The sequence below is a fragment of the Nelumbo lutea genome, chromosome 3, assembly GCF_056320005.1.
Source record: "Nelumbo lutea isolate HS-2025 chromosome 3, American lotus-T2T, whole genome shotgun sequence".
NCBI lineage: Eukaryota > Viridiplantae > Streptophyta > Magnoliopsida > Proteales > Nelumbonaceae > Nelumbo > Nelumbo lutea.
In genome coordinates, this window is record NC_142686.1 from 52,052,135 (window position 1) to 52,078,718 (window position 26,584).

The window sequence follows — 26,584 nt, forward strand, 5'->3', positions numbered from 1 at the left end:
GGGGAGCCAAGGACCCCCCATGACACACTCCGAAACAACCCCTGTAGATACTTATCGGTGACCTTCCAATACAATACGTAGCAGTTGATACGGCCTGATATATATCAAAATTTTGATCTTGCTGGTAATATTATTGTTATGATGTCCAATCTGGCATGATTGGTGGATGTAATTGGCCATGGCGGACTACACACGCATGAATGAAACATGGCAATGAGAAATGAAGGAAAAAGAATTATGGCGAAGTTATGACGTTTCCTTTCAAAATATGTAAGTAATAGAGCCATTAAAGTTGCATTAACACATTATGATGTGCCACTGGGCCTTCACTCACCCTTTTTTTTTTCTGATCAATTTGGCATATATACCTCCCCACTGCTGCTGACAGATTAGAGGGAACTTTAATACTTCACAAACAGGGGTATTTGAGATGCTTCAGAAAAGGTTCAATTCCAAACGTTCTGTGTCCATTGAGTTGATTAACACCAACCTTGTGGCCGTCTATTAAAAGGGTCCCATTTAGGCAGCCACCTTCTCCTTTTCTTGCTGATTGAACATGAGTTTGCCTTCTCTTTGTGCAACTGCGGCAGCTTCCCCACGTTAAGGTGATGCGAATCGTGGTCAGTGAGGAAAATCATCATCTTCTAGGAAGTGGGAACATCTCATCACTGGTACATATGGTCGGTGGTGAGTCTTGGGAATATTCCTCAGAAGGGAGATTAGGAGAGGCACCGCCCCATTTATTGTTGGTTGTTAGTACCAAAAGCTGGGTGTTGGGGTGTACGAAATTCCGTCAAATCCCTTTAAATACTCCTCTGTTTCTTCTCTCTTCCTCCCTAATTCAGTGATTCTCAGGGTTCCTGTCCTGTGTATCATTGAAAAATAAAAAAAGAAAACCAAAGATCACCACCATAATGATTAACAAGTTACCAAAAGACAATGCCTTGTTACTTCACTAGCGGTAATTCGGACAGACTCACCATCGACTGAGATGGTCACTTGGCATCCAGTAGCTGAGATGGTCACTTGGCATCATCATCGACTGCCTATGAGAAAAGATCAACCGCCATGGTTTCAGCAAACGAATGCAAAATGTTGAAGGAAAACTTCAGATTAGAAGCCAAAATATTCACACACCTGGAGAGAAGGCAACCAAGCAATTGAATGGCTATCACAGTGACTGGCGGCAGGTTCCTTAAATCCTTAGGCCGTCTTAGGTTTCAGTGCAATTTTATTTGCACTGATACAAATGCATGGGAGTGCAAATGAAAAGAATTGAAATTTTCGTTTATTTTAGTTTTGGGTTTTACTTGCTTCTACTTCATTCACAATGCAATCAACCAAAAATAAGGTAAAATTTGATTTAAAAGTATATCAGAATTTGCATTTAAATCATTTTCACTACTATAATTTTGTATCAATGCGAATAAATTTACACTACAACCAAACACAGCCTTAAGGTCTTTAATTTGCATTAGCAGCTTATAAGCCGAACCTGTAATAAATAGTTAGACATAAGGAAAACGCATCTGACCCACGTTACCCTTATAAGAATCTGGTCTGCTTGTTCATTCTGGAGTACTTCTGTGCATTAATCAATCACCTAATTGCTGTACTCTTTCAAAACTGAAAATTTAGATTCTAAACCAACAAACTAGCATGAGAAAATATTCCACACTGTGACTGTGCACTTCCATGGTAATTCCAGCTTTAGAATGGTAATTGACTTAACTTTTATGGAGTTTTAATTGATTTATAACTTGTGGTTGATAAGTGGTCAATAGATAAAGAGTTGGTTTAGATTTTGGCTAATTTGACCATGCAAGAATAGGATTAATTATTTTTTATGGATAATCAATCATATATGTGGATCCAGCAGCTGCCGTCACCTACCGTTATGGAGAGAGGATCCCATCATGATATAGTATATGGAACCAAGTTAGTCTGTATATGATTCTCATTTAAAAAAAAAAAGTGAAAGAAGGAATCGGAGTAGAAGCTGTTCAATTCATCAATATGGCTATAAATATGTATCTGTCGATTTGTTTGAATCCATCTTTCATCTTTGGACAAAATGTGAATCTGCTATGATGTTTTATTTTGGTTTTCATCAAATCAATTTCTTAAGCATGGTGAATATCTTTACACTCCTGATGGGTCAGAACTTTTAAGGTTACGTTTGGTTTGAATAGAAATATGAGAGAAAAAGAAAGTGAGTGTCAAAAGAATAAAAATCTATTCAGGGACCTTACCTAATAACTTAAGTTTTTAGGTTGAACAATTTCTTGAGATGATATATATCAGAGCCAATTTCATAAAGTGGTTTAATATTCGATCTTCACATCTCATTATAATTAATTAAATTTTAACACAAATAATAGGCATGTTAAAACATAAAAACTTGTTCAATAACGTCAGCTAGCAGTTTAAGATTTTGCTTCCATACGACAAATGAGAATAATTAATGGGGAATAAAAGAGTTTAATTTCACGATTTGTTTGAATATGGTTTGACCACTGCTACCGTGTAAAGGAATGCGGATTCTTATTATATGGAATACTGGGGGTGGCATGGTAGAGTTCCTTGGCACCATCAAAATTAAAGTTCTTCTCCACATCTTTCTTTTTAGTCAGACTGACACAATTATGGATAACCCTTTTTGCCACTTCTCCTGGGAATCCATTATCTTCACTCTTCAGTTTAAACTTTAAAATGTAAATCTTCTATTCTTTTCCCCATATATATTCGAGACTCGTGGAAAAACAATATTGCAGGATATATATATATATATATATATATATATATATATATATATATATATATATATATATATATATATATATAAGGTTTCGTTGAACATGCCTTTTCATAGGGCGAAGATTTCATTGGCTTCTTATTGTTCACTGGATTTTTGGAGGAGTAGAAAAATTAATGAAGAATTCTTAGCTAACTTTCTTGGTAGAGATAAATAAATAAAAAAACTTGGATTGTTCAACTTCTTATTTATTTATTTTGGTTTAGGCTTATTAAGAAAAGTAGATTTTTTATGAGTAGGAAAGAATAGGATTTGAAGTCGTCCATCGACTACATATCCCTTTGTTGGCTAATATTCCCTATGTAGATCAACCTAGTTACTTTTGTCGTATGCTAGTCTATTCGGCTTATTTTAGGTTATGTTTGGTTTGAAGGAAAAAATAGGGAAAGGAAGGGAAATGAAGGAAAACTTATACAAGATTTATAAAAGTTTCACTTCCTTTCCTTTCTTTTCTTATCCCTAGTTTTTTCTTCAAACCAAAAATCCGATCTCTTACACTTTTTTTTTCTGCATTCTTTGACTGCATTACCATTCATTCTGTGACAGGTGTTAAAAAAAAAAAAAACTATTTAGAGACCCCACCTCACAGCAATAACATTTTTTTAGGTTGAATGGTTCGGCTCCAAATAAATGGATCAGATTCGATTTCAATTTGAATTCAATACAGATGGATTTGGAGATATCTCCCGTAATCCTAACAAATCATATCGAATTGGAAAAGCTGATTTGTTTAGATAATGGATTGAATTTGAATATACCTCGATCTGATCTGTCACGACCCAATTCGATCCATTAGTTATAAAATATTATATATTATATATATTGTTTATATGATTATATATTATATATTACAGTATATTATTTATATTATATAATAATATAATATATTATTTATATTATATCATCAAGTTTTCTTTTTCCTATAATCCAAATTGAACCGGATATCTAATAAGATATTTGAATCATGATTCTGGAAACACAACGGGTTCTTATCAAACTGGATCGGATATACCCGCTGGCCGCTGATCTAGTCCATTAGCCCTACCTATGATATGAGTCTATTTGATCAAGTCTAGCATTGAATTCTCAATCACCCCTACTATAATAAATTAAATTTCAGCATAGGGTATGGGTGAACCTGTATTTATTTAAAATACAGGCTCCAAGCCCAATAGGGCTTTCATGAGAAGGAAATAGGGCTTTCATGTGAAGGTACGTGTTAGAGAATTAAATAAAAAAAAGAAAGAAAACTATTCAGAGACCTCACTAAGAGCTTATAAGCTTTATGTTGAACGATTGATTCTTGAGAAGGTATACCATTACAAGTGTGATTTCTATATACAAGTATGAACATTTATACACGCAAGATTTGATAGATATGAAATGAAAGTGCAGAAAATTGCAAGAGATCTAGAGATGGCATCTACTGAGACCGTGGACGCAGGGAAACCCAATGAAATATAAATATATGGAATACATGAGTGTTTTAAATAAATTCAAGGCATCATATCAACTGATTTCTTATTTCAAACACAGGCGCATTGGTATCTCATTGGGGACCCCATGCAACCATGGGCACAGCAGATTGATCCAGGTTGGTTTTATTTTCCTTTCATTATATCTATGCACTTTTTTTTTTTTGGATTATAATCTAAAATTCTCCTTGAATTTCACTATTAATTTTTCAAAATCTCCAAAGCCCTCCCTTCAGAAATGTACCCTTAGAAATGAATGGTTTTTGCAAATTTACTATATTATCCCTCCATTCAAGTTTGCCATGAACCAAAGTTAAGTGACAGTGAAATTTATTATGCCACCCCTCCCTAATAGATTTGGGATCATCTTTTCATCCAAATGGGCTTGGGACCATTGGGTTGGATGACAAAGAAAAGGTCTTTTAGTTTTATGTACTTATATTTTTAATAAACGTCATTGAACAGAGGATCACAGTGTAGGGCGAGAGAGAAGCCACAAAAAAAAGGGGGAAAAGAGAGCCTGAGATTAAGTGAAGGGAGATGCAACATGTTGGAATTCTCAATTCTGCGACAAATAATATGAATTGAATTCAGAGAAAGCAAATGCCCCAACGTAACAGACGCAGTGACAAGCCCCAACGTATTCAACGTATTCAACGAATCTCTGTTTGCCTGATCAGCTTGCATGACAAGCCCTTGGATTAGACACACCTATCCATAAAACACTCTGGTGAATACGTGAAGTCATCGGTTGTTTCATTGGAATGAGAAAGGCTAATTCCACTCTCTCTCTCTCTCTCTCTAGGTCAGGATTAATATTAGAGCTGAGGTCTATTATATTCCTGTTAATGGTGAATTTATCTCATTGGATCTTGGACACTGTGGATTCTCGCCTTCTAGCTATCACCAGAGGGAGAGAAACAATTCTTTCTCAATGAAGCACATGTTTTGGTTGATAAAAACAGCCACCACACAAGCGAGGAATATTTTACCACTAGCTCTAGCTCTAGCTTGTTCCTTCAATAAAACCACATGCTGCTCATGTATTCTTCTGTTAATTATATGCACTCTTGAACATACATCAGACGTAGCTTTTAGTGCCCTAGTGGGATACTAACAAGTTAAAAGCGAATGGTGGGACCAATTAGATTTTTACAAACTTTTAAGGAATTTTTTTTTTTTTTTTTGAAGTAGGACAGCTTATTAAATGCTCTAGCGAGTGCTTATTCCTTGGTTTTTTAAACGTGTTGATCCGGATGCTCGGACCATTTGGTTCAGAAACCATACAACTTGTATCTTAGCCAATAATCGTTCTGATCTGGGTGGTGGAATCATAGGTCTATTTGATCTGGACAACAATTTTTTGCCATTTTTTATTTTTTAAATTAGAATGAACTATTCATTCAAACTGGACAGTTGAACTATTGATCAAAAAACCAGTGGTCAAAGTGGTACTGGTTCCACATTGGTTTTTAAAACATTGGCTTTATTCTATTTTGACATGTGGTGGTAGGTGGTATAGTATAGTGACGAGGATGCTTATATGTAGGAGTGATCATTTTCAGCCCGCCCCGGCATGGAAATTCTGGCCAAGGCCCAATGTTTTGTATTCAGGCCCAGCCCGGCCCATGCTCGCTATACTTGTATGTCAAATGAGTAATCCCAGGTTTGAGTGCCCGTTTGGGAGGGCTTTCACCCATTAAGCCATATTTTGTTTAAAAACCTAAAAGTTGAAAATAATAGGCTTATATGAGCCAAAATCGACTTTTCGACGAAGTTATCTTAGCTTCTCCAAAAAGCAAAGCAGCTCAGTCAACACAAACATGCCCTTAGTAAGATTCTTGAAAGCAGTTCAATAAGGCTTCAAAAGGGCCCTTACAAGTAACCAACTAAGTGGTGAAATTTGTAAATTACGTATTCGCCATCTAGCTAGTAGCATTATTCCACGCTTTCCAATACACATGCCAATCCTGTCAAAATCTGATATGAGATGTCCAATATCGGACGTATCATATCTATACATTGAACATTAATTAATATATAAGAAAAGCCATGATAGAGATAGAGAGGGAGAGGGAGAGAGAGAGAGAGAGAGAAAGACAGAGACAGAGTTCTTAGTTTGCTGGACTGTATGTTTCAGTTTGTCAACTGAGAATAAAAATTAGATTATGTATAATTTACCTTAATACAATACAATAAAGCACATAATGATTCCAGCGCTAGCGCTAGAACACTAAATTTGACAGCTCCATCTGACTAAACATGGAAAAAGAATATTATTCTCCCATCTTATCGGGTTACTACTTTTCAATTTACAAGTGGGAAATTGTTCGAATGGAACATGATGCGCCTAACAGAATACGAGAAGAATCAAAGCCTACCCCATCGATCATTATCCATGTATAAATATCTGCATTTTGTGTTCCTTTCCTCCACAGCGACAAACATAAACAGAGAGACAGATCTAGAGAGTTTGTGCGCTGTCTACGTTTAACAAGTAATTCATAATGGCATTCAAGGCTAGTAGATTTGGGGAGGCTTATAGGAGGTTCAAACCACACCTCCTCGTTGTTCTTGTTCAGATAGGTTATACATTCCTCTACTTTATTACAGAAGCTTCGTTCAATCATGGAATGAATCCTCATGTCTTCGTAACTTACCGACATATTGTAGCTGGTTTAGCGCTGTTTCCTTTTGCATTTTTTCTTGAAAGGTACGTATTAATTTATATCACACGCACCGTACATGTTTGGCAACATCTGACAATATATATTCAGTATCTTGATCATTAATTAATTTTTCCAACCATATCAAACAATTAATACCTAATCACCTTCCTTTATTTCTTAATTTCTCGCAGAAAAGTAAGACCTAGGCTGACATTAGCGTTGTTTGTTGAGATATTTCTGCTGTCTTTCTTTGGGTGAGGATATGTATGTACATGCATGCATGCAATAACATTTTAGTTATATATAGCTCATGAGCTGATAAATGGAAATTAAAGGACTAATAGATGATTCAATTTGCTTAATATATATAATTCTGATTGCAGGATCAGTTTAACCATGAACATGTATTTAGCAAGCTTGAGATACACCTCTCCTACGTTCATTACGTCCATGCTCAACACCATTGCTGCCTTGACCTTTGTAATTGCGGTTGTATTCAGGTGAGACGATCCACAAAAGCAAAAACTTATAAGCCGAAAGCCTGCAGAGGAACATTTACAGATATATAGACATTGTTCATGATCAGTCCAGCATGGGATTTGAACTGAAGCTTTAATTTAATGCTGGATATATATGATGTAGGTTGGAGGTTGTTGATGTTACAAACCCTCGTGGGATAGCAAAAATTGTTGGGACCCTGGTTTCCTTGGCTGGTGTCATGACTATGACACTGTACAAGGGTCCTGCAGCAAGAAACATATCGGCTGCTTTAATCAATATCGGAAATGGTAGCATCCATGAAAACTGGTTGAAGGGTCCGATTCTTACTGTGGTTAGCTGCATCACTTGGTCGGGATGGTATATCATGCAGGTATTAATTAAGCAGTATTATTCTCACTTCTTCTAGACTGGCTTAGTTTAATTTTCCATGGAAAGATATTCAGAGAAAGTGCTGAAATATTAGGATGGAATAACCCAAAGAATGATCAAGAGATAAAAGGGAATGGAAAGAACATCGCTTAATGAGTATATCTACTTTTCCTCTTTCATTTTTTGAATAAATTTGTAGGCATTCACACTGAAGAGATATCCAGCACAGCTTTCACTGACCACATGGTTGTGCCTTATTGGAGGAGCCCAATCAGCTGTCTTCACGATATTCGTAGAACATAAACCCAGAGCATGGATAATTGGATTCAACGTTGATTTTTGGGCAATCTTATATGCTGTAAGTAAGAAGAAGCATTCTACACAGTCTTACTGTTTCAATTGCAAAATTCAAAAATTTCACAACTCTGAACTAGTGCTAATAAATTTGTGGCAGGGAGTGGTATGCTCTGGTTTGCTAATCTTCATTCAACTATGGTGCACAGAACAAAGAGGGCCGGTTTTTGTGACCATCTTTAATCCTCTAGGAACTATAATGGTCACATTTGTGGCATACTTTGTGATTGGTGAAAAGCTCTATTTGGGCAGGTATGTTTCTACTCATCGATCATCCACAAGAGGGGGGAGAGAGAGAGAGAGAGAGAGAGAGAGAGAGAGAGAGATTAAAGGTTCTGAATGTTTTTCTTCTGGGCATCTTTAGGGTGCTAGGAGGGGTTACTGTCATCATCGGTCTCTACTTTCTATTATGGGGCAAAGAAGGGGACCAGAAATTCAGCAAAAAAGCTCAAGAACTCTCCTCTTTAACTTGCGAAAAAGAGGATAAAGAACACAATATACAAGCTGCCTCAGCAGATATTTCAAAGGAATTCTTGGATGTTTAAATCCTCAATGGATTTCTGAAGATGTAAAGTGACTCGTAGTGAATAGTGATGTATTTCAGCGAAATATAAACCACAATTTATGTGGAAAAAACGATAATAAATAAGTGGAAATGATGAACCAAATCCCTTTTTTGTATAGGTTTTACCTTTTTTTTTATTTACGTCAAAGTTGCATATCAAATTCTACTACTCTCTATGCTAATGTCAAGATTTTGATCACACAAGTTTGTATATATCTTCTTATCCTTATCTTGTATAGTTCTGATAGGAAAGATAGGTTTGAGTCCCTGTGTAAACTTAGGAGATTCGATGGCTGTATTCATGTATATATATATCGGAATTCTCAATGAATAAAAGACAGAGAAAAATAAACCAGAAAAGCTCTGGTTTTACATGGTATCAGAGCCACGAAACGGAAGCGAGAGGTCTGTGTTCCAAGACCTCTGGAGATCAGTGACATCAGCGACATTATTCGGTGCCGGTAAAGGATAGACTTTGCATTCCGATTCTGTTCGACACTCCACCTTCCGCAGAGTTCGATCTTCGCCTTCATCCTGCCAAGGCTACAACCGGCGGGTCCGTTCTAAGTTCCGGTTCTCGTAGATCTGACAAGAACTCTGTAGAGTTCTTCAGTCTTCCTCTTCTACAGAAGTTCTATTCAGCAGAAACTGTTAATCGTCTTCTATTTTTGGGCAACCAGAGGAAGCGGCGGTTTCTCCTCTTTAGCGAACACTAAGAGGCGGGAGTCGTTCCAGCAGCGGCGATCTATTACCAGCGGTCAAAAACGGGAGCTCTCGTAGAAGAACCTAGAACATTAAGAGCTCCAAAAACATCTACAAAAAACCCAAGGAACACACAACAACCCAAACCCAGACCTAAACATATTCGGCACATCAATTCCTCCTGTTTCCGTCAGAAGACCCATCACCCCTCGAGTAGCGAGATCCACGATCTCCGTACCCACGATCACGACCACCTAAACTGCAGTTGTAACCACCACCATCATGTCGAAATCGCAGCAGGAGGATTCAACTCCCTTTTGTCTTTTTGGGATTTGGATTTCTGTCAAGACTTGTGAAGTACGACATCAGCCCATGGAGACTCGAACGGCTAGAACCAGCCCAGCTCGAGCAACAGCTGAGAACACCTGTCAGATTTGTTATAATAGCTCATGTCTGCCGAGGCAAGGCTGTCCTCGAAGTAGTTCCTGAGGTGGGCTTTTAGGCACAGTAGCCCGTATGGATGAAAACAGAGAAAAAGGAGCAGGGGCAGGAGGAAAAGGTCGTGGCGGCCAAGTCAAGGCCCATACAGCCAAAGCTTCTGTGCAAGGCAATGTGTCTCAAGGAGAATCAATTGATGCAGCCAAGACTGGGTTAAATGGACTGAGTAATGAGTAGTGGAACATGTTACTCAACCTTTTGAACACACAGAAAGAGGGGAGTCAACAACTAAGTGGTAAGCGAAAATTGTCAGAATGGATAATAGACACAGGGGCCTCTCATCATATGACAGGAAGCCTCGAGTCAATGAGAGACATAAAGAATGTCATTTCGTGCTCTGTCGAGCTACTAGACGGGAAAACGACAATAATAGAGAAAGAAGGCACAGTTGCACTGGACGATCATCTGAAACTGACTAATGTTTTATATGTGCCTAGTAATCGAATTGTACTGTCCAGTTCACTAATAAATTATGTGTGATACAGGACCGCACTACGAGGATGCTGATTGGAGCGAGTGAGCAGCAAGAGGGACTCTATTATTTTTGGAGCATTGCATCAACAAGAGCAATGAAGACTATAGAGAGCAGGACGTGTGATATTTGGCATCAAAGGTTAGGGCATCCTTCTTATAGAATTGTTAAGTTGCTGCATTTTATTAGTACTAAGAATAATAATGATGACAATATTAAGGGTTGTGATGCATGCTTCCGAGCTAAACAATGTCGATAAGAGTTTGTTTCTAGTAATAATAAAGCATCCGACATTTTTGAGTTAATTCAATGTGATTTGTGGGGTCCTTATAGAACTACAACTTCTTGTGGTGCTTATTATTTCTTGACCATAGTAAACGATTTTTCTAAAGGCGTTTGGATTTATCTTCTGGTTGATAAGACGGAAGTGGACGAGTTCTTCGAAATTTTTTTGCTATGGTTCAAAGGCAATTTAACAAACCTATAAAGGTGATATGTACTGATAATGGGACTGAGTTTGTATGCTTGGCTAGTTATTTTGCTGAAAGTGGTATTATTCATCAAACCACTTGTGTCGGGACTTCTCAACAAAATGGGAGGGTTGAACACAAGCACCGCCACATACTCAATGTTGCCCGAGCTTTGCACTTTCAAGCCAGCTTGCCTATTATTTTTGGGGGGAATGTGTTGTGACCGCATGTTATTTGATCAATCGGACACCGTCCATTCTGTTGAAGGGAAAGACTCCCTATGAAATGTTATTTGGGCAACCTCCTTATGATAATGTGCAAGTTTTTGGTTGCTTAGCATATGCGCACAATCATGGACATGGAGGGGATAAATTTGTCAGTCAAAGCAGACGATGTGTTTTTGTTGGGTATCCTTTTGAAAAGAAATGATGGAGCTTGTATGATTTAGAGTCCGGCATGTTATTTGCATCAAGAGATGTTACTTTTTTAGAGCATGAATTTCCGTATGCACACAAGGAAAATGCACAGCCGAACAAAGCACAAGGCCAATTTTATTATGGAATAGGTGGGACAGATGAGGTGTTGGTACCATCCACTTATTTACCTGGACTAGCAAATGGCAAGATGGAGGCTAACCAGCGAGGTGAACCTGCTGAAGAAGGAGTCCGTGTAGAAGAAGGAACCCACATAGACCCGAATGCAAATGCTGGTGAACCCATGCATTCCTGTGACGCCACCACAAAAAATGCAAGCAAAGACGGTCCTGATGTCAGGGGGGTGGGGATATTGAGCAACAACAACACTCTAAATTTCAACAGCAGCACTCTGAATTTCATTTAGGCGTGGGCATCGACAGAAACATCAGTTCACAGGGTTGAGAGATTATGTGCTTCACACCACGCAGCGCTTGAGTCCCTCTCCGTGTCCCTTTGCAAGTTCACTCGGCCAATTACATTCTATAAGTAGTCCTTATCCCATAAATAACTATGTGAACTATAACAATTTTTCTTGTCGACATCATGCTTTCTTGGCAGCTATTACTGCAGGAGTTGAACCTACTTCTTTTATTGATGCTGTAAATGATGAAAAATGGAGGGATGCAATGCAGAAAGAAATACAAGCACTTGAAAATAATCAGACATGGACTGTGGAGCCTTTGCCATCTGAAAAACGAGCCATATGATGCAAATGGGTGTATCAAATCAAATATAACGCTGATGGGACAGTGTAAAGATACAAAGTCTGTCTTGTGATTTTTGGGAACAAGCTAGTTGAGGGAATTGATTGTAATGAAATTTTTTCCCCAGTTGCAAAAATGGTTACTGTCCGTACCTTCCTTGCAGTCGTAGCAGGTAGAAATTGGGAGCTTCATCAAATGGACGTACATAATGCATTCTTGCATGGTGACCTTCATGAGGAAGTCTACATGCGAATGCCTCCTGGTTTTCAGTCGGATAAATCAGGTATGGTGTATCGGTTGCGAAAATCTCTATATGGCTTGAAACAAGCGCCGAGATGTTGGTTTGCTAAATTAGTTGCAGCCTTGAAGACATATGGGTTTCAACAATCATGTTCAGATTACACCATCTTCACATTTCGTCGAGACAGGGTGCATGTGCTTGTTCTCGTGTATGTGGATGACACTATCGTGTCAGGTAATGATCGTTCAAGTCTTCAAGAAATATTTGAGTGACTGCTTCCATATGAAAGGCTTGGGACCACTGAAATATTTTTTGGGCGTTAAAGTTGCCCAAAACTCAATAGGAATTTTTCTGTCTCAACGTAAGTATGCTTTGGATATTATCTCTGAAGTTGGATTACTTGGTGCAAAACCTGCTCCTGTTCCTCTAGAGCAGAATCACAATCTTGCCTTAACAGATGGGCCTCTCTTATCTGATCCTGAGCAGTATAGGTGCTTGGTGGGCAGGCTTATTTATCTCTCAGCAACCCGTCCAGAGTTGTCTTATTGTGTGCATGTTCTGTCACAATTCATGCAACAACCGCAAGAAAGACATTGGGTGCTGCATTGCGGGTGGTGCGCTACTTGAAAGGAAATCCTGGTCAAGGAATTCTCTTGCATTCAGATTGTGACTTAGAATTATATGCATGGTGTGATTTGTTAGACAGTTTTGTATGCCCTTAGCTTCAATCAGAATGATGTACTTTATGAGTTTATTGTAAATGAATAAAAGTGCATATTTGATTCGTGTTCCCTTGGTATATTTCTGTGTAATACCCTTAAACTGGACACTTAATGAGACTCGTGTTAGTTTAGAATGTTCACAGCCAATGGGTCGGTATGGGGAGACCTATCCTAATAAGGCTGACACTGTGGTGCCACCAAGTCAGTTGAGGTGGCCTATCTCAGCTGCCAGGGTGAGGCCCTAGGCACATACAGTGTAGGATTAATTGAATCTATGAACTGGACCATATTTCCAGTATTGCCCTGGACCTTGGAGATTAATGGGCAAAACTGGAAAGTTACACCCGACCCCTAGACTCGATTATGATACTGCACTAGGTGTCGGATTGGGTTGTCTTTGATGTACCAATCAGTGAGATCCTTAGCGGGGGTCAAAACCTGGGTATGTTGGGATAGTCTGAGAATTCATCTGAGTGGGTGATTATAGTGATAGGATCAGCCCCTTTGTCGGACAAAGGTAATGATCGGGGATGCACTCTCACTGATGGAAACCAAGATTGCCTGCAGCCGATTTCAATTGTTGAGATTTGTTTTGCAAAATATATTTTATATGAGATATAAAAGTATATATATTATGGTTTCTAAAATGTTTGCAAGAATGTTTTAATTCTCGGGATCCATATAAGTAGAGAGTGCAACACTGTTCCTTGCAGTCGAGGGAGAGGTCCTCTCTTGTCGGGCAGTGTATGATCATTATGGGCTGAGAAGTTATGTGTAAGACCATTGAGGATAATACCTGATAGGCTAATCTTGCATCTGCCCACAGTCCCTAGGTGTTACAAGGTGGCTTCGCCCAGGGGCCACTTAAGGTAAGTGTTGGCCCCATAGAGCCCATTTGATGGGTTTCAGGGGGTGCACTGTCCATAACAGTGTATTTGGCCAGGCCTTGTAACAAAGGCTAGGCCGAACCCATGTGGCTGATGTGTAGATCAATGCTTGGGTCCCACACCATACAAGGAAACCCAACTGGGCAGCAATTAGGAAGGTTAAGTGAGCACATAAGTTTAATGGGCCTAAAGCCCATTTCGAACTGGGCTATTTAATTAGTTAATAATGGGGCGAATTCTGAGATGGATTAGCCGATAGGATAGGGTCTTGACCCTATCTACTCAGAGAGTCCAGATCTGAATGTGATTCAGATCTAGAAACCTCCTAATGAGATTAGGAGAAAGCTAATCTAATCTACAGATAAGATAAGGGTTTATCCTTGTCACCTAAAGAGAAGGCTGATCCAAATATGATTTGGATAAGCAGTTAGGAGCTAATCTTTTAGGTTAACAAAAGAAGGAGGGGGCGACAGCCTTTAGGAGCTGCTCCATCTTGCACTGCGCCATTTTCAGTAGGAGCAGTCTTTGGATCCTTCCTTGGGCGTGAACACCTTCGTTGGGGGATACTATTTCTCTGTATCAGGTATGATCCTCTCCCAATCCTTTCTGATTCAGATTTAGTTCAGTTTATGGTTCAAAAATGATCCTTGAAAATATGATTTTCTAAATAGGGAATGTGATTCCTAGTTGAAGGGAGAGAAAAATTTTTGAAATTCGCCCCCTTATTCCACAATCTTTGAGCGTCCATACGATGTATCTCTCATCCCTTCATGATTTAGACTGGGTGAGCTGTCTTTCGTCCCGACGTTTTCTGTCTGGATGGTTTGTTCTGCTTGGGAAATCGCCTATTTCTTGGAAAACTAAGAAACAATACACTGTGGCCCATTCTTCTGTGGAAGCAGAGTATCACTCTATGGCCACTGCCACGTGTGAATTGAAATGGCTGAAGGAATTGTTATTGGCTCTTGGAATTACGCATTCAACCCCAATGCGATTATATTGTGATAGCCAGGCAGCCTTGCATATTGCAACAAACCCAGTGTTTCATGAGCATACGAAACATTTTGAAGTTGATTGCCATTTTGTATGTGATGAGATTCAAAATCGTTGCATTCGTCCTGCTTATGTGTCGACTACCGTTCAGCTAGCTGACATTTTTACAAAGGCACTGTGTCACAAAGAATTTGAGTACTTTCTCCGCAAGTTAGGTATTCACAATCTGCATACTCTAACTTGAGAGGGGGTATTGGGATTAAATTAGGAGTCTCAGTTCAGCATATATATATCCGAATTCGATGACTGTATTCATAGCTGTATTCATATATATATATATATATATATATATATATATGAATTCTCAATAAATAAAAGATAGAGAAAAATAAACCAAAAAAGCTTTGGTTTTACACACCTGAGGAAGCTACTCATCAACACTTAGGCTAAAAAAGAACAGACAAATACAGCTAATCACTCCATCTGATTCTAAGAATTGCTTCCCTGATTTTAAACATTTAGTGAGGTGCTTTGCTTCTTGTCAAGAGAATTGATTTACGAGGTGCGGTTCCCATAAAATTATGCTTAAAAAACAAAGAATATAAAACATCATAACGCATTATGCATTCATCAACGTGCATTGATTCTTATTTTTTGAAGCGGGCCAGTCCTACATCAACACGTTATATTTGGTAAATGTTCAACAGAAGAGAGAGGAGAGAGAAGAGTGGCATCCAAAACAAAAATTCAAAAGAAGAGAGTAATTGCAAAGTGACTCTGTATTCCTGCACATGGCGTCCTGCACAGTTTCGTGCAGGACGTTTGAAACGTTCGTGCACCTTATTATTTTTAAGATAAGAGAAATTATATTAAAGTTTAAATAGAATAAAAAATAAGGATAAAAGAGGGGTTTTTACGTCTATCTCTTTGGGTTTTTTCTAACTTTCTCAAACACTATTTTTTCGCTTTTCTCCACCGAACAGCATGCTTGAATACTGATGAATTATGGATGGAGAATTGCAAGCTTGAGTATTGGCCGACTATGGATGGAGAACTGTACACTTGAGAATGAATGCAGGAACTCACTTTGACCTTTATCTAAATCATTAATTAAATTAGAAATGAGAATCTCAGAAGGAAGTGGGAATAGAGGGGATATATGACCAGTCACAGATTTCTCCTTTTAATGTACTAAATATACAGATTCAAACTTTCTACACCACCCAAACAATGCATTTGTTTCAACTCTACGGTTGTTGCAGCTTAGTTTAACAAGACAACACATCCTCGCATCCAAAATCTATTCCTAACTCTCATGTGCCTCATCTTCTATATGATAAATTCTAGATAGAAGGCAGCTTTTTATTCTAAAATTCCCACTGCTTATTTGCTTAAAAAAAATCAAAAGAAAAGGCCAAACAGAATAACTTTATTGTTCGTCTCAAATGTGTTTCATTGGTGGTCTGTTGGTGCTCATGCATGCTCAATTAAGTGATGGAAAGCTTTGAGCGAAAGAAGGAATATGAAACCCTATTTTCAGAAATTTTAGGAATTTCTCTATTTTTTATTTCATCTAAATTAAATTATAATTTTTTATAAATTAAAAATAAATTAAATTATAAAAATATTCAAAATGTTTGAAACATCGATTAATTTTACTCGCACATGGTAAATCTACTCACGATGCAATTCTGACATGGCGCCCTGCAATTGGGATCACAGGAAGTTATGCAGGACTCACATGCAGGAAATCTGGAAATCTGGAATCTCACAAAGTGAATTTTGTTTGCCAAAAAATAGAAACTGAGGAATATTCTATCAGAACCGCCAACTTAGCCTTATTAAAGGCGGATTTAGTTCTTGCCAAAAATGGTTTATTTCTTTTGAGGGACAGTCTGAATTGCCACCTCAGATCTTGTCTGACCCCACTTTATATCTTACTAAACATCGCCTACTTCTTTAGATGGTGGTACTAAAACCACGGGCCTAGTTCTATTTTTCATGGTTTTTAAAATCGAACCGGTCAGGGGTCTGGTTATCGGTTCGAACGGTTTAACCATTCAATTCAAACGGCCAGTTCATTCTGATAAAAAATAAAAATAAAAAATTGAAAAATGATCAAAACCATTTGAACGATTAACCGGCCGGTTTAGCGATTTGCTGACCAAAATCAATGGTTTTGGGGAAAAAAATGGTTTTTGAGGAAAATGGAACCGATACAAAACACATGACAATTGATACATGGAAACATAAATAACTTAAATAAAAAAGTGTAATTTAAACCAAAATATATTAATTTGAAGATTACTTATTATAATATCCAAAACAAATTGTTTAAATACAATATCCAAACATTAAAAAATTTAAATTCTCAAATAATGTGGCACATATTGTAGCACAAATCCATTTAGCATAATGGTTAAACCTGCAAATTTTAACAAGTGGACTAGGTCCAATCCAAACCAATGAATATTTTGGGCCATTTAGACCAGTCCAGTTCAATGTCTAGACCATCTAATCTATTCAAATTTGTTTTAATTTAGATTTATTCCAATCCAAACCTGACCCATTGACACCTATTTTCTTATCTTCTACTAATGGACCAGATATTGGCTCAATCCAACCCAATCCAATATAAATTCATTACAAACGGACCAGGCCCAATCCAATCCAATAAATGCCTTGGACCAATATTAAATCTAGATTGGTTCAATTCAATATGTCGTGTTGGGTCCATCCTATCTGTCTAAATTGATTTTGGTTTGGACGGGGTCCAACCCAAAACCGGTTCATTGACACTCCTAGTTACACCGGTTGAATTTCTAGCAATTGGAATACCAACAGCTCCAAGTACTCTGTAGCATCCGTATGGGTGTACTAGTGGTTCATCACTTATAATTGTAACACTAATCACAACTTTTACTTTTGTCCATCTATAAGCAAGCGGCACACCACCTACAATCTTTTGAGGGTAATAGATACAATCTACTGCAAGATGCTTTGTGTGTGCACGATATATAGGATTGGCGATCAATATGTGGCACCAACATTATTGCAATATAGACCTAGTGAAGTCTTAAGAATAAACCCGAATTCAAGTCAGCCATATTACTTCAGCAATGGTATCAGCTAGAGACAGAAATTCTGACTCCATATATACTTGACCATGCTATAATGCACTGCTTCCATGAACTCCAAGAGACAAGGTGAAAAACAAGAGAAATAGCATAACCACCAGTGGGCCAGAAGTCGTCAACACAGACAGCGAGTCCAATCTCCATTGGCGTGGTCAGCAATAGAAATAGCTCAACCAGCCTTAAGGAAAAGATGATGGTCCAACGTGTGCTTAAGGTAACACACTATGTGTTTTGCTGCAATGAGATTTTCCTCAAATGGGGACAGCATATATTGAGAAACCCTATTCACGGCGTAAGAAAGATATCTGATTGTGTTAGTGTCATATATTGTAAGACTCAAACAAGGCTTCGAAAGGGAAGTAGTCCTTGAGAGGATGACCATCAGACTGAGTCAAGGAAGAAAAGGGTGCCTTTGGAGATGTCACGGATTTGGCTCCATCAAGATTAGTCCACCGCAAGATATCATATATATACTTCTGTTGAGATGGCAAAAGCCCATTAAGGTACTTCCATACCCAAATAGTGATGAAGTTCACCAATGTCTTTAATGGAAAATCCCTTGGTGAGTTGCCATAATAGATGAGAGATGATAGAGGAGTTGTTACCCATAATCAAAATATCATCAACATAGATGAGAATAAACAAAAGAATACTTGTTTCTCATAGATAAACAATTATAGATCAGAACTAGCACCATGAAAACCAATAGATATGTGATGAAATCAGGCCTGTTTGAGCCCATATATGGCTTTATGAAGTTTGCAAACATAATCTGGATTTGGAAGGTTAGTTAACCCTTGAGGCTGAGCCATATAAACATCTTCTTGAACAACCAATGAGAGCGCACGACAAATTGTATAACTGGGATATATAAAAGTATCCTGAAAATCAGCACTAGAACATTGGGTATAACCACAAGCAAAAAGTCGAGCTTTATCGCGCCCTATAGAACCATTAATTAGCATGTATTTTTATCGTGTAAATCCATTTAGAACTAACAAAGTTCATACCTGGTACCTGGATAGATAGTATGGTACAAGAGACCATTACCATTTCTCATCAAAGCATCAAACTCATCGGACATGGCTCAATGCCACTCTTCACTTTTGCCAAACTATAGAGGAGGTGGGCTCAATAGAAGGATCAGAAAATTAAGTAGCATAATATAACCGAGGTGGTTGTGCTTGAGCCTAAGATCTTGTTACCGTGGCATGCATCCGGCTTGACTATGGTACGTGGACCATGAGTAATAATATCATCAATCATCAACAGTATGGCTCTTTGGTGAATTGGAGCCACACATTTCTCATCCAATGCATGCTTAAGGAGAGTGAATGCAGTACGGTGGCATCTATCAATAGAGCCGTTTTGAGAATGATGACAAGTAATATGATGGGCAATGACAAAGTGATCCAAATATCTTGCAAAGGATCAATTATCACCTCCCTAGTTAATTAGATTGGATATTCTTAATTTTGCAAGAGAATATATTCTCAACATGAATTTTAAACCGCAAGAAAATATCAAGTGTTGGACCCCAAACATCAATCTCCTTAGAGCTGTGTTTGTGTTTGGAAGGAGTGTAAATACCGGTTCAGTGCATTATTTCACACCATTCCACAAATGTATGCGTTTGGATTATATGAATTAACTTCTCTCTAACTTTCTTACACTCTCAATTTGTTATTTGAATTATATGAATTGACTTCTCACTAACTCTAGAAGGATAGTGATGAAGCGCGATCCGGCCGGTCTTAGATGTCAATGACCTTGCTTCTGAACTGGGTAGCAGGGAATCTGAAACGGAGGAGATGAGGAAGCTCCGGGGGGAGGGGGGGGGAACCCGGTGTAGCGGCTTCGAAGCTCAAGTTAGAATCCTTCAAAAGCAAGATAACACCAGATAGCGCAAAGTTTGCATACCTTGTTTGTTGGGGGCAGGGGGCTCTTATAATCACTTCGCGCACTCGCTCTGAGGCCCTTGTCAGGTCGGGTATGATTACCCTTGCGCTTGTCAATTCGGCCATCGTCCTTTCTGCTGGGACAGAACCATCACTGCCTAACTATCTCTCTAACTAGAGATGGCGGTGTCAGTGGCGGTGGCAGGTGGCCGTTTAGAGTGTTGCCGCCAAGTGTCGGATCCCAAGTCAGTCAGGTGCGGCACCCTTGGGCACGGACTTCCTCAGTGTCAGGCATGGTACGACTTGTTTGGTTTTGGTGCCCAGAAGGTGATGCGGAGTGGTGAGCGAGGCGAAGTCTTGAGTTCGGAGGTATCTATAAGGCATGTCAGTTCGATGAGGTGTATCCTGAACTATTACAAGGTTGGCCAGTTCGGCGAGGTATATCCCGAGCTGTTACAAGGTTGGCCAGTTCGGCGAGGCATATCCCGAGCTGTTACAAGGTCGGCCAATTCAGCGAGGTATATCCCGAGCTGTTACAAGGTTGGCCAGTTCGGCGAGGTATATCCCGAGCTATTACAAGGTCGGCCAGTTCGGCGAGGCATATCCCGAGTTGTTACAAGGTTGGCCAGTTCGGATTACTCTGGTTTTGGGCCAAGGGTGAGTTCGGCCCCCGTAGGGAGTTCGATCCGCTGGTGTCCCCTTGTTCACGCCTTAGGCTTGGCCCTTTCGCCGAGCTGTTGTTTCTGCCACGTGTCGCATAACTGTGAGGTCGGGCCAAATCTTCCTTCATCAATTGCCCCCCACTCCTCGCGCCAAGGGTCTTGCCCTGGTGCGGGGAGTTTCATGAGGTAGTAGGTGGATTTGTCCCGCCCTTCGAATCTTGACTGCGCGAGTTGCTTTTGGCAGGGTTCTTCGGTTTCCGAGAAGGCTGGAAACGTGCCTACTCATAAATGCTGATGGTTGTGACAGCGCGCGTTTTAAATTTCAAAAATTCGCGCCGCTGGGACGTGATAGCGGGTCATTCAAAAAGGCATGCCACTGTTGTACGTGCGCGGGCAGTTGTCAGGGAGACGTGCGGGGCAGTCAGTTTCGGAAAGACGCGTGTCGGCGCAACGTCGGTTTCAAGAAGGCGTGCGCTGACATTTTGCTCTTTTCAGAAAGACGTGCACCAATCACGTCTCGACCTTATGGGATGTGCGGTCAGTGAAAACGTGGGCCATCGGATCGTCTTTGAACTGCACAGTCAATTCTTGGTTACTGTAGCTATAAATAGTGGGGGACCCCAGTCGATTTGTCACTTCTGCGGTTTGTCTACTGAGCTCACGTCCAACTTTTCAGCTCGCATCCAAATTTTTTCCAGCTCGCGTCAAGGCTGGTTACATAGCCTTCAAGGTTCTTTGGCTTGTTCCCATCTGTAGAGCCTTCAAAACTTTCTTCTGGTGAGTACCTTCCTGAATCCACCTTTTCCTCAATGTCTAGCTTTGATAGCTCAGACGACTCTTCTAGTAGGGCCGACGTAGGTTCTACCAACCGAGCCGTGTCCCCCGACTGCCTCAGTGATCCTAAGGTGGAACTCGAGGACTATGAACCAATAGGTCGAGCCGCTTCGGGCAGTTTGGCGTCTACCTCTCGCTGAGGTCGGATGCTAGACAGGTTTGGTCCCTCGACCATGACGCCTGAGGGGCTTCAATCCATACTTATGTCTTACAACCTTCTTGGGGGGTATACATATTTTATTCCTTCGGGTAGCTTTCCTTGGGAACACGGTCCTGATGAGATCGTGATTTTTCGAGAGCAGCTCACTGCGGGGTTGCGACTTCCTTTCCACCCCCTTCTCGTCGAAGTCATAAACCACTTCGGTGTCACCATTGGCCAACTTCATCCAAACTCTATTCGGAACCTGGTGGGGACAGTTTCCCTTTTTTGCGAGAAGAATTTCCCCTTGGACTTAGAGATATTCTCCTCCATCTTGATGCTCAAGAGACAGGCGGGTTCTCTTCCTGGGGGAAGATGGGCGTATTACCTTTCTCCTCGCCAGGGTTTTAAGCTTCTGCATGATCTTCCTAATAAGGTCCCGGTGTGGAAGCGGGACTACTTCGGTGTGCGAAGTGCACAAGGATGGCCTTTTCAGACCGGGTGGGGTGAGGCCGCTCCTGATTCATGTGTTACTCTCGATAAAGAGACGGTGAAGGGCCTCCGGCAATGGGCACGGCAAGGTTTAAAGTGCCATCACTACTTAACGGAGGCCAAGCTTATTGCGGCCGGCTTGAGTTCGGGTAGGTTTCTAGCTATGCAGTTTCTTGCTTGCTTTGTTCTTTCATTTTTCTGATGTCGAACTCATTTCTGCAGGTGTGATGGACGCGGAGAGAACTCGTGGGGGGCGTTTGTTCCAAGGTATGAAGAGGAGGAAGTGGGTCGCCAAGCGAACTCGTACCGAGCTGCCCCTGGATGAGGAGCCCCAAGTTCCAGACCACACGCTGGAGGATCTGCCCAGGGAGCCCGAGGTGACTCCACCGATGCATGAAACTGCCAGGGCGCCTTATGCTGAGACCACTCATACGGGCGCTCCTGCATACTCAAGTGCTCCTGCTCACTCTGGGTCCGCTCATACACGGGCTGGGCCCTCAGGTTCGGGAGCTCAAGGGGAGTTCAAGAGCGTGTTGACGCCGAACTACACTCTTCAGAAGAGTAGGGAGGCTACTTTCCCTGAGGAGATCGCGGCGTGGACCGATCTTTCCTTGAATCAGGTCGCCTGCCGCGTCGTAACACATGCTATGGTGGTAAGTTAGATTCCGTCTGCCTTTTTCATTTTTTTGTCGCTTTTGCTGTTATTGCTCACTTGTTTCTTTTGGTAGGTGAATTCTTCAATTCATGCCTTAGCGGCCCAAGTGGAGAGGAGCTCGCGACAGGCGCGAGCTGCTGAGGCTGCCGCTCATGCTGCTGAAGAAGCTTTCCGTGCTGCAGAGGCGAATACCTGGGCTGTTGAGGTGGCCGCTTATGCTACCGAAGAGGCTGCTCACATCCCGATGGCCAGGCAGGCAAGGTCTCAGCGTGACGCCGAGGCCATGGGGGTAGTTGTCAAGCATATGGCGGACTTGAAGTTGGATTTGCAGCATCAGGTCGAATATCTTCAGGAGGACATCTGGGAGAGAACACAGATTTTTTCCCAAGGCATTGAAGACGCCAAGAAGAAGGCTGTTGAAGACTACATTGCCTCTCTGCGTTTTGACGATCTGATGGTGGATTCTTACAGGAGGGGGTTCAAACTGAGCAGGTGGATGATCCAGAATACGTACCCCGACCTCGATGTTAGTGCCATATCCACTTTGTGTATAACTCAGGAGATGGCCAATGCTGTCGATGGCAAGCCGGACTCTGAAGGAGAGGCAGGGCCTTCGGGTGTTGTTGAAGTTCCTTCTGATGGCGAAGAAGTAGCTCCGGGCATGTAACAACCTTTTTTTTTGTAACTCCCTTCTGATGGCCAATGTACTCCTGTTTCTTGCAACGAAATAGATAATCTTTTTGCCCAAGTGTTCCTTTTCCCCGAACTGATTCTTTGTCGAACTGAATATGCCACTTTCTTGTCCGGGTTATTATACTTCCGCGACCTGTTTTGCCGTGAAGGCTTTTTGCAGCGAACTGATTTTTTGCCGAGTTGATAATATGCTCGACTTCTTTGCTTGTTTACGCCAAGGTTCCTCTTGGCTCTGCATCGTGGCATATAGGACCTGATTTCGTTCACTTCGCTTGGCGGTTTATAGGTAGTATCGCCTTAAGTTCACGATGTTCCACGCTCGAGGTATTTGTTTGCCTTCCAAGGTTTCGAGTTCGTATGCCCCCCCGAGTGCTCTTTTTACTTTATAGGGCCCTTCCCAGTTTGGTCCAAGTTTGCCCATGCCGGATTCGGGCACCATAGTCTTACGAAGGACCAGGTAGCCGACTTGGAAGCTTTGTTGCTTTACTCTGGTATTGTATTAGCGAGCTACCTGCTACTGGTATGTCGCTGTTTGGATGTGCGCGAGGTCCCTTACCTCGTCCAATAGGTCAAGGTTGGTACGTAACTCATCTCCGTTCGTCCGATCGTCGTATGTTTCTAGTCGCAATGTTGGTACTTCGATTTCTGTCGGGATCACTGCTTCAGTGTCGTAGGTGAGGTTGAAGAGGGTTTCTCCCGTGGCGGTTTTTTTTGTAGTTCGGTGAGCCTATAAGACACTTGGTAGCTCTTCGGCTCACAATCCCTTAGCTCGATCCAGACGTGCTTTCAGTCCGTGCAGGATGGCTCTGTTCATTACTTCCGTCTGACCGTTTGCCTGCGGGTGCGCGACTGATGTGAAGTTTTGCCGAATCCCCATGTTCTGGCACCACTCTTGGAACTTGATATCTTTGAACTGCTTGCCATTTTCGGAGATTAGTACCCGAGGTAACCCAAAGCAACATACTATGTTCTTCCAAAAGAAGTTCTATATGTTTCGGGCCGTAGCAGTTGCCAGAGGTTTGGCTTCTATCCACTTCGTAAAGTAATCTACTACAACAACTAGGAATTTTCTTCCACCTGTTGCTGGTGGGAATGGCCCCAGGAGGTCGATACCCCATTGTGCAAAGGGCCACGGGCTGGTGAGGTATTTGAGGTCGGAGGCAGGTTGATGGTGGATATTGGTGTGCTTCTGACACTTGTCACATTTTCTGACGAGCTCGACAACTTCTGCCTTCATCGTTGGCTAGTAGTATCCTTGTCGAAGTGCTTTTTGGGCGAGTGCTATGCCCCCCAAGTGTCCGCCGCACAAGCCTTCATGAGTGTCACGGAGTACGAACTCGGCTTCGGCAGGTCGCTGGCAACGCAAGTAGGGGAGCGTGTACGACCGTCGGTATAACCGTTCATCTATTATGACGTATTTGGCTGCCTGGTGCTGCACCCTCTTGGCCGCATTGCGTTCTGAAGGGAGGGTTCCGTCTATCAAGAAGCTCGCGAGTGGGTCGATCCAGCTCAGCTCTGCTTCCAAGACGGAAGCGACCTCCTCTATCCCCCCGAGAATACTAGGCCGAGGTAAGTCCTCTATGTAAACAGTTCTCATGTTGTTGTGACTTGTGCTGGCTAATCGGGACAGAGCATCAACCTCAGTGTTCTCTAACATCGGGATTTGCCTGATGAAGTGTGACTGGAAGTTGAGCAGGGCTTCTTTTACTTTCGCCAAATATGCGATCATGGAGAGCTCGCGTGCTTCATACTCGCCCAGAACTTGGTTGACCACGAGCTAGGAATCGCTACAGATGACCAAGTGTTTTGCCTTTACCTTTCGCGCTAGGTCCAGCCCAGCTATCAGTGCTTCGTACTCTGCCTCGTTGTTGGATGCCGCGAACTCAAAGCGTAGTGCGTATTCTAATTTTGTGCCACCCGGGCCGCATAAGACTATTCCAGCTCTGCTGCCTTGCCGGTTCGAGGAACCATCCACGTGAAGGATCCAGGGCTCCTCATCCCAGTTCGCGTTTCGCCTGACCAGGAGAGATGCCACACTGGCTGCTACTTCACGGGGTTCAGACTCTATTGGCTCGGGAGCTCCGGGTTCGCCCGTACTGGGGACCTCGGGATCGACCTGTGGTGCTTCGTGGCTGAAAGTGCACTCAGCGATAAAATCTGCCAAAGCTTGGGCCTTAATAGCAGTTCTTGGTTTGTACTAGAGGTTGTACTCACTGAGTTCGGTGGCCCATTTCGTCAGTCGACCGGAAACCTCGGGTTTGAGTAAAACTTGTCTCAGAGGTTTGTCAGTCAGGACGATGACGGTGTGAGCCTGGAAGTATGGGCGGAGTTTCCGAGCTGCTGTCACTAGTGCGTATGCTAGCTTTTCTATATGCGGGTACCTTGTCTCTGCTCCCTGCAAAATTTTACTAACATAATAGATGGGTCCCTGGACCCGGTCTGCTTCTTTTATTAGTACCAAACTGACCACCTCGTCGCTTGCCGAGAGGTACAGTTCTAAGACCTCGCCCTCCTCGGGCTGGGCTAAGGTTGGCACACTAGCGAGGTAACCTTTTAGCTCGTCAAACGCGAGCTGGCAGTTCTGGGTCCACTCAAACACTTTGCCTTTGATTGCTTTGAAGAAAGGTAGGCAGCGGTCTACCGATTTGGACATGAAGCGGCTTAGAGCGGCTATGCGGCCGTTTAGCCTCTAAACTTCTTTTACTTTCGAAGGTGGTCTCATATCTAGAATGGCTTTTATCTTGTCCGGGTTGGCCTCAATACCGCGTCGATTGACACTTGCGGCAACATAACACTTGCGGGACTCGAGTTGGTCGCCCCGCGCTACCCCCACACCGAAGTCCGTAAGGAACTTCATGGCCAAATAGTATGGGGAGGGGGTCGCAACCACCAGGAAATCATGGTTGAGTCTGACCGCACAAGGCCATGTGCTGACTTCCACAGGTATTGTTATTTTTCCGAGGGGCCTGACTTCCTCTCCGCTGAAACCCACCAGGGGAGTGTTCGCGGGCTTCAGCTCACTCCTCTATAACTGTAGCTGGTCAAATGCTGATTTAAAGAGGACCCCTCATGCATCGTCCTCCGTGAAGAATATTGGTTCTTCGGTCTTTGGTCTCTTTGGGGGGTTCCGTTCTTCAAGGGCCACTTCACGAACTGAAGTC

At 41.6% G+C, this 26,584-nt stretch overlaps 1 protein-coding gene and 2 long non-coding RNA genes across 4 annotated transcripts; 2 read left to right on the plus strand and 1 right to left on the minus strand.

Moving 5' to 3' along the window:
• Positions 1-235: 235 nt before the first annotated feature.
• Positions 236-1,170, minus strand: LOC148864954 (uncharacterized). Its single transcript, XR_016110595.1, has 2 exons — positions 981-1,170; positions 236-865 (listed from the first exon to the last, which is right to left on the minus strand). It is a non-coding gene; the product is annotated as an uncharacterized LOC148864954 (long non-coding RNA).
• Positions 1,171-6,723: 5,553 nt separating this feature from the next.
• On the plus strand, positions 6,724-8,851 carry LOC148864955 (WAT1-related protein At1g44800-like). Of its 2 annotated transcripts, XM_088978438.1 has the most exons (7): positions 6,725-7,003; positions 7,151-7,213; positions 7,343-7,459; positions 7,602-7,830; positions 8,029-8,187; positions 8,284-8,435; positions 8,548-8,851. In XM_088978438.1, the coding sequence occupies exons 1-7, from the start codon at positions 6,798-6,800 to the stop codon at positions 8,726-8,728; spliced, it is 1,107 nt and encodes a 368-aa protein (XP_088834564.1). In that variant the 5' UTR covers positions 6,725-6,797; the 3' UTR covers positions 8,729-8,851. The 2 variants fall into 2 exon arrangements, with proteins under 2 accessions (XP_088834565.1, XP_088834564.1); XM_088978439.1 differs by lacking the exon at positions 7,151-7,213 and having other exon boundaries at positions 6,724-7,003.
• A 1,191-nt stretch (positions 8,852-10,042) lies between these two features.
• LOC148864956 (uncharacterized) lies at positions 10,043-10,635 on the plus strand. The gene is made up of 2 exons (XR_016109978.1): positions 10,043-10,183; positions 10,434-10,635. It is a non-coding gene; the product is annotated as an uncharacterized LOC148864956 (long non-coding RNA).
• Positions 10,636-26,584: the final 15,949 nt, after the last annotated feature.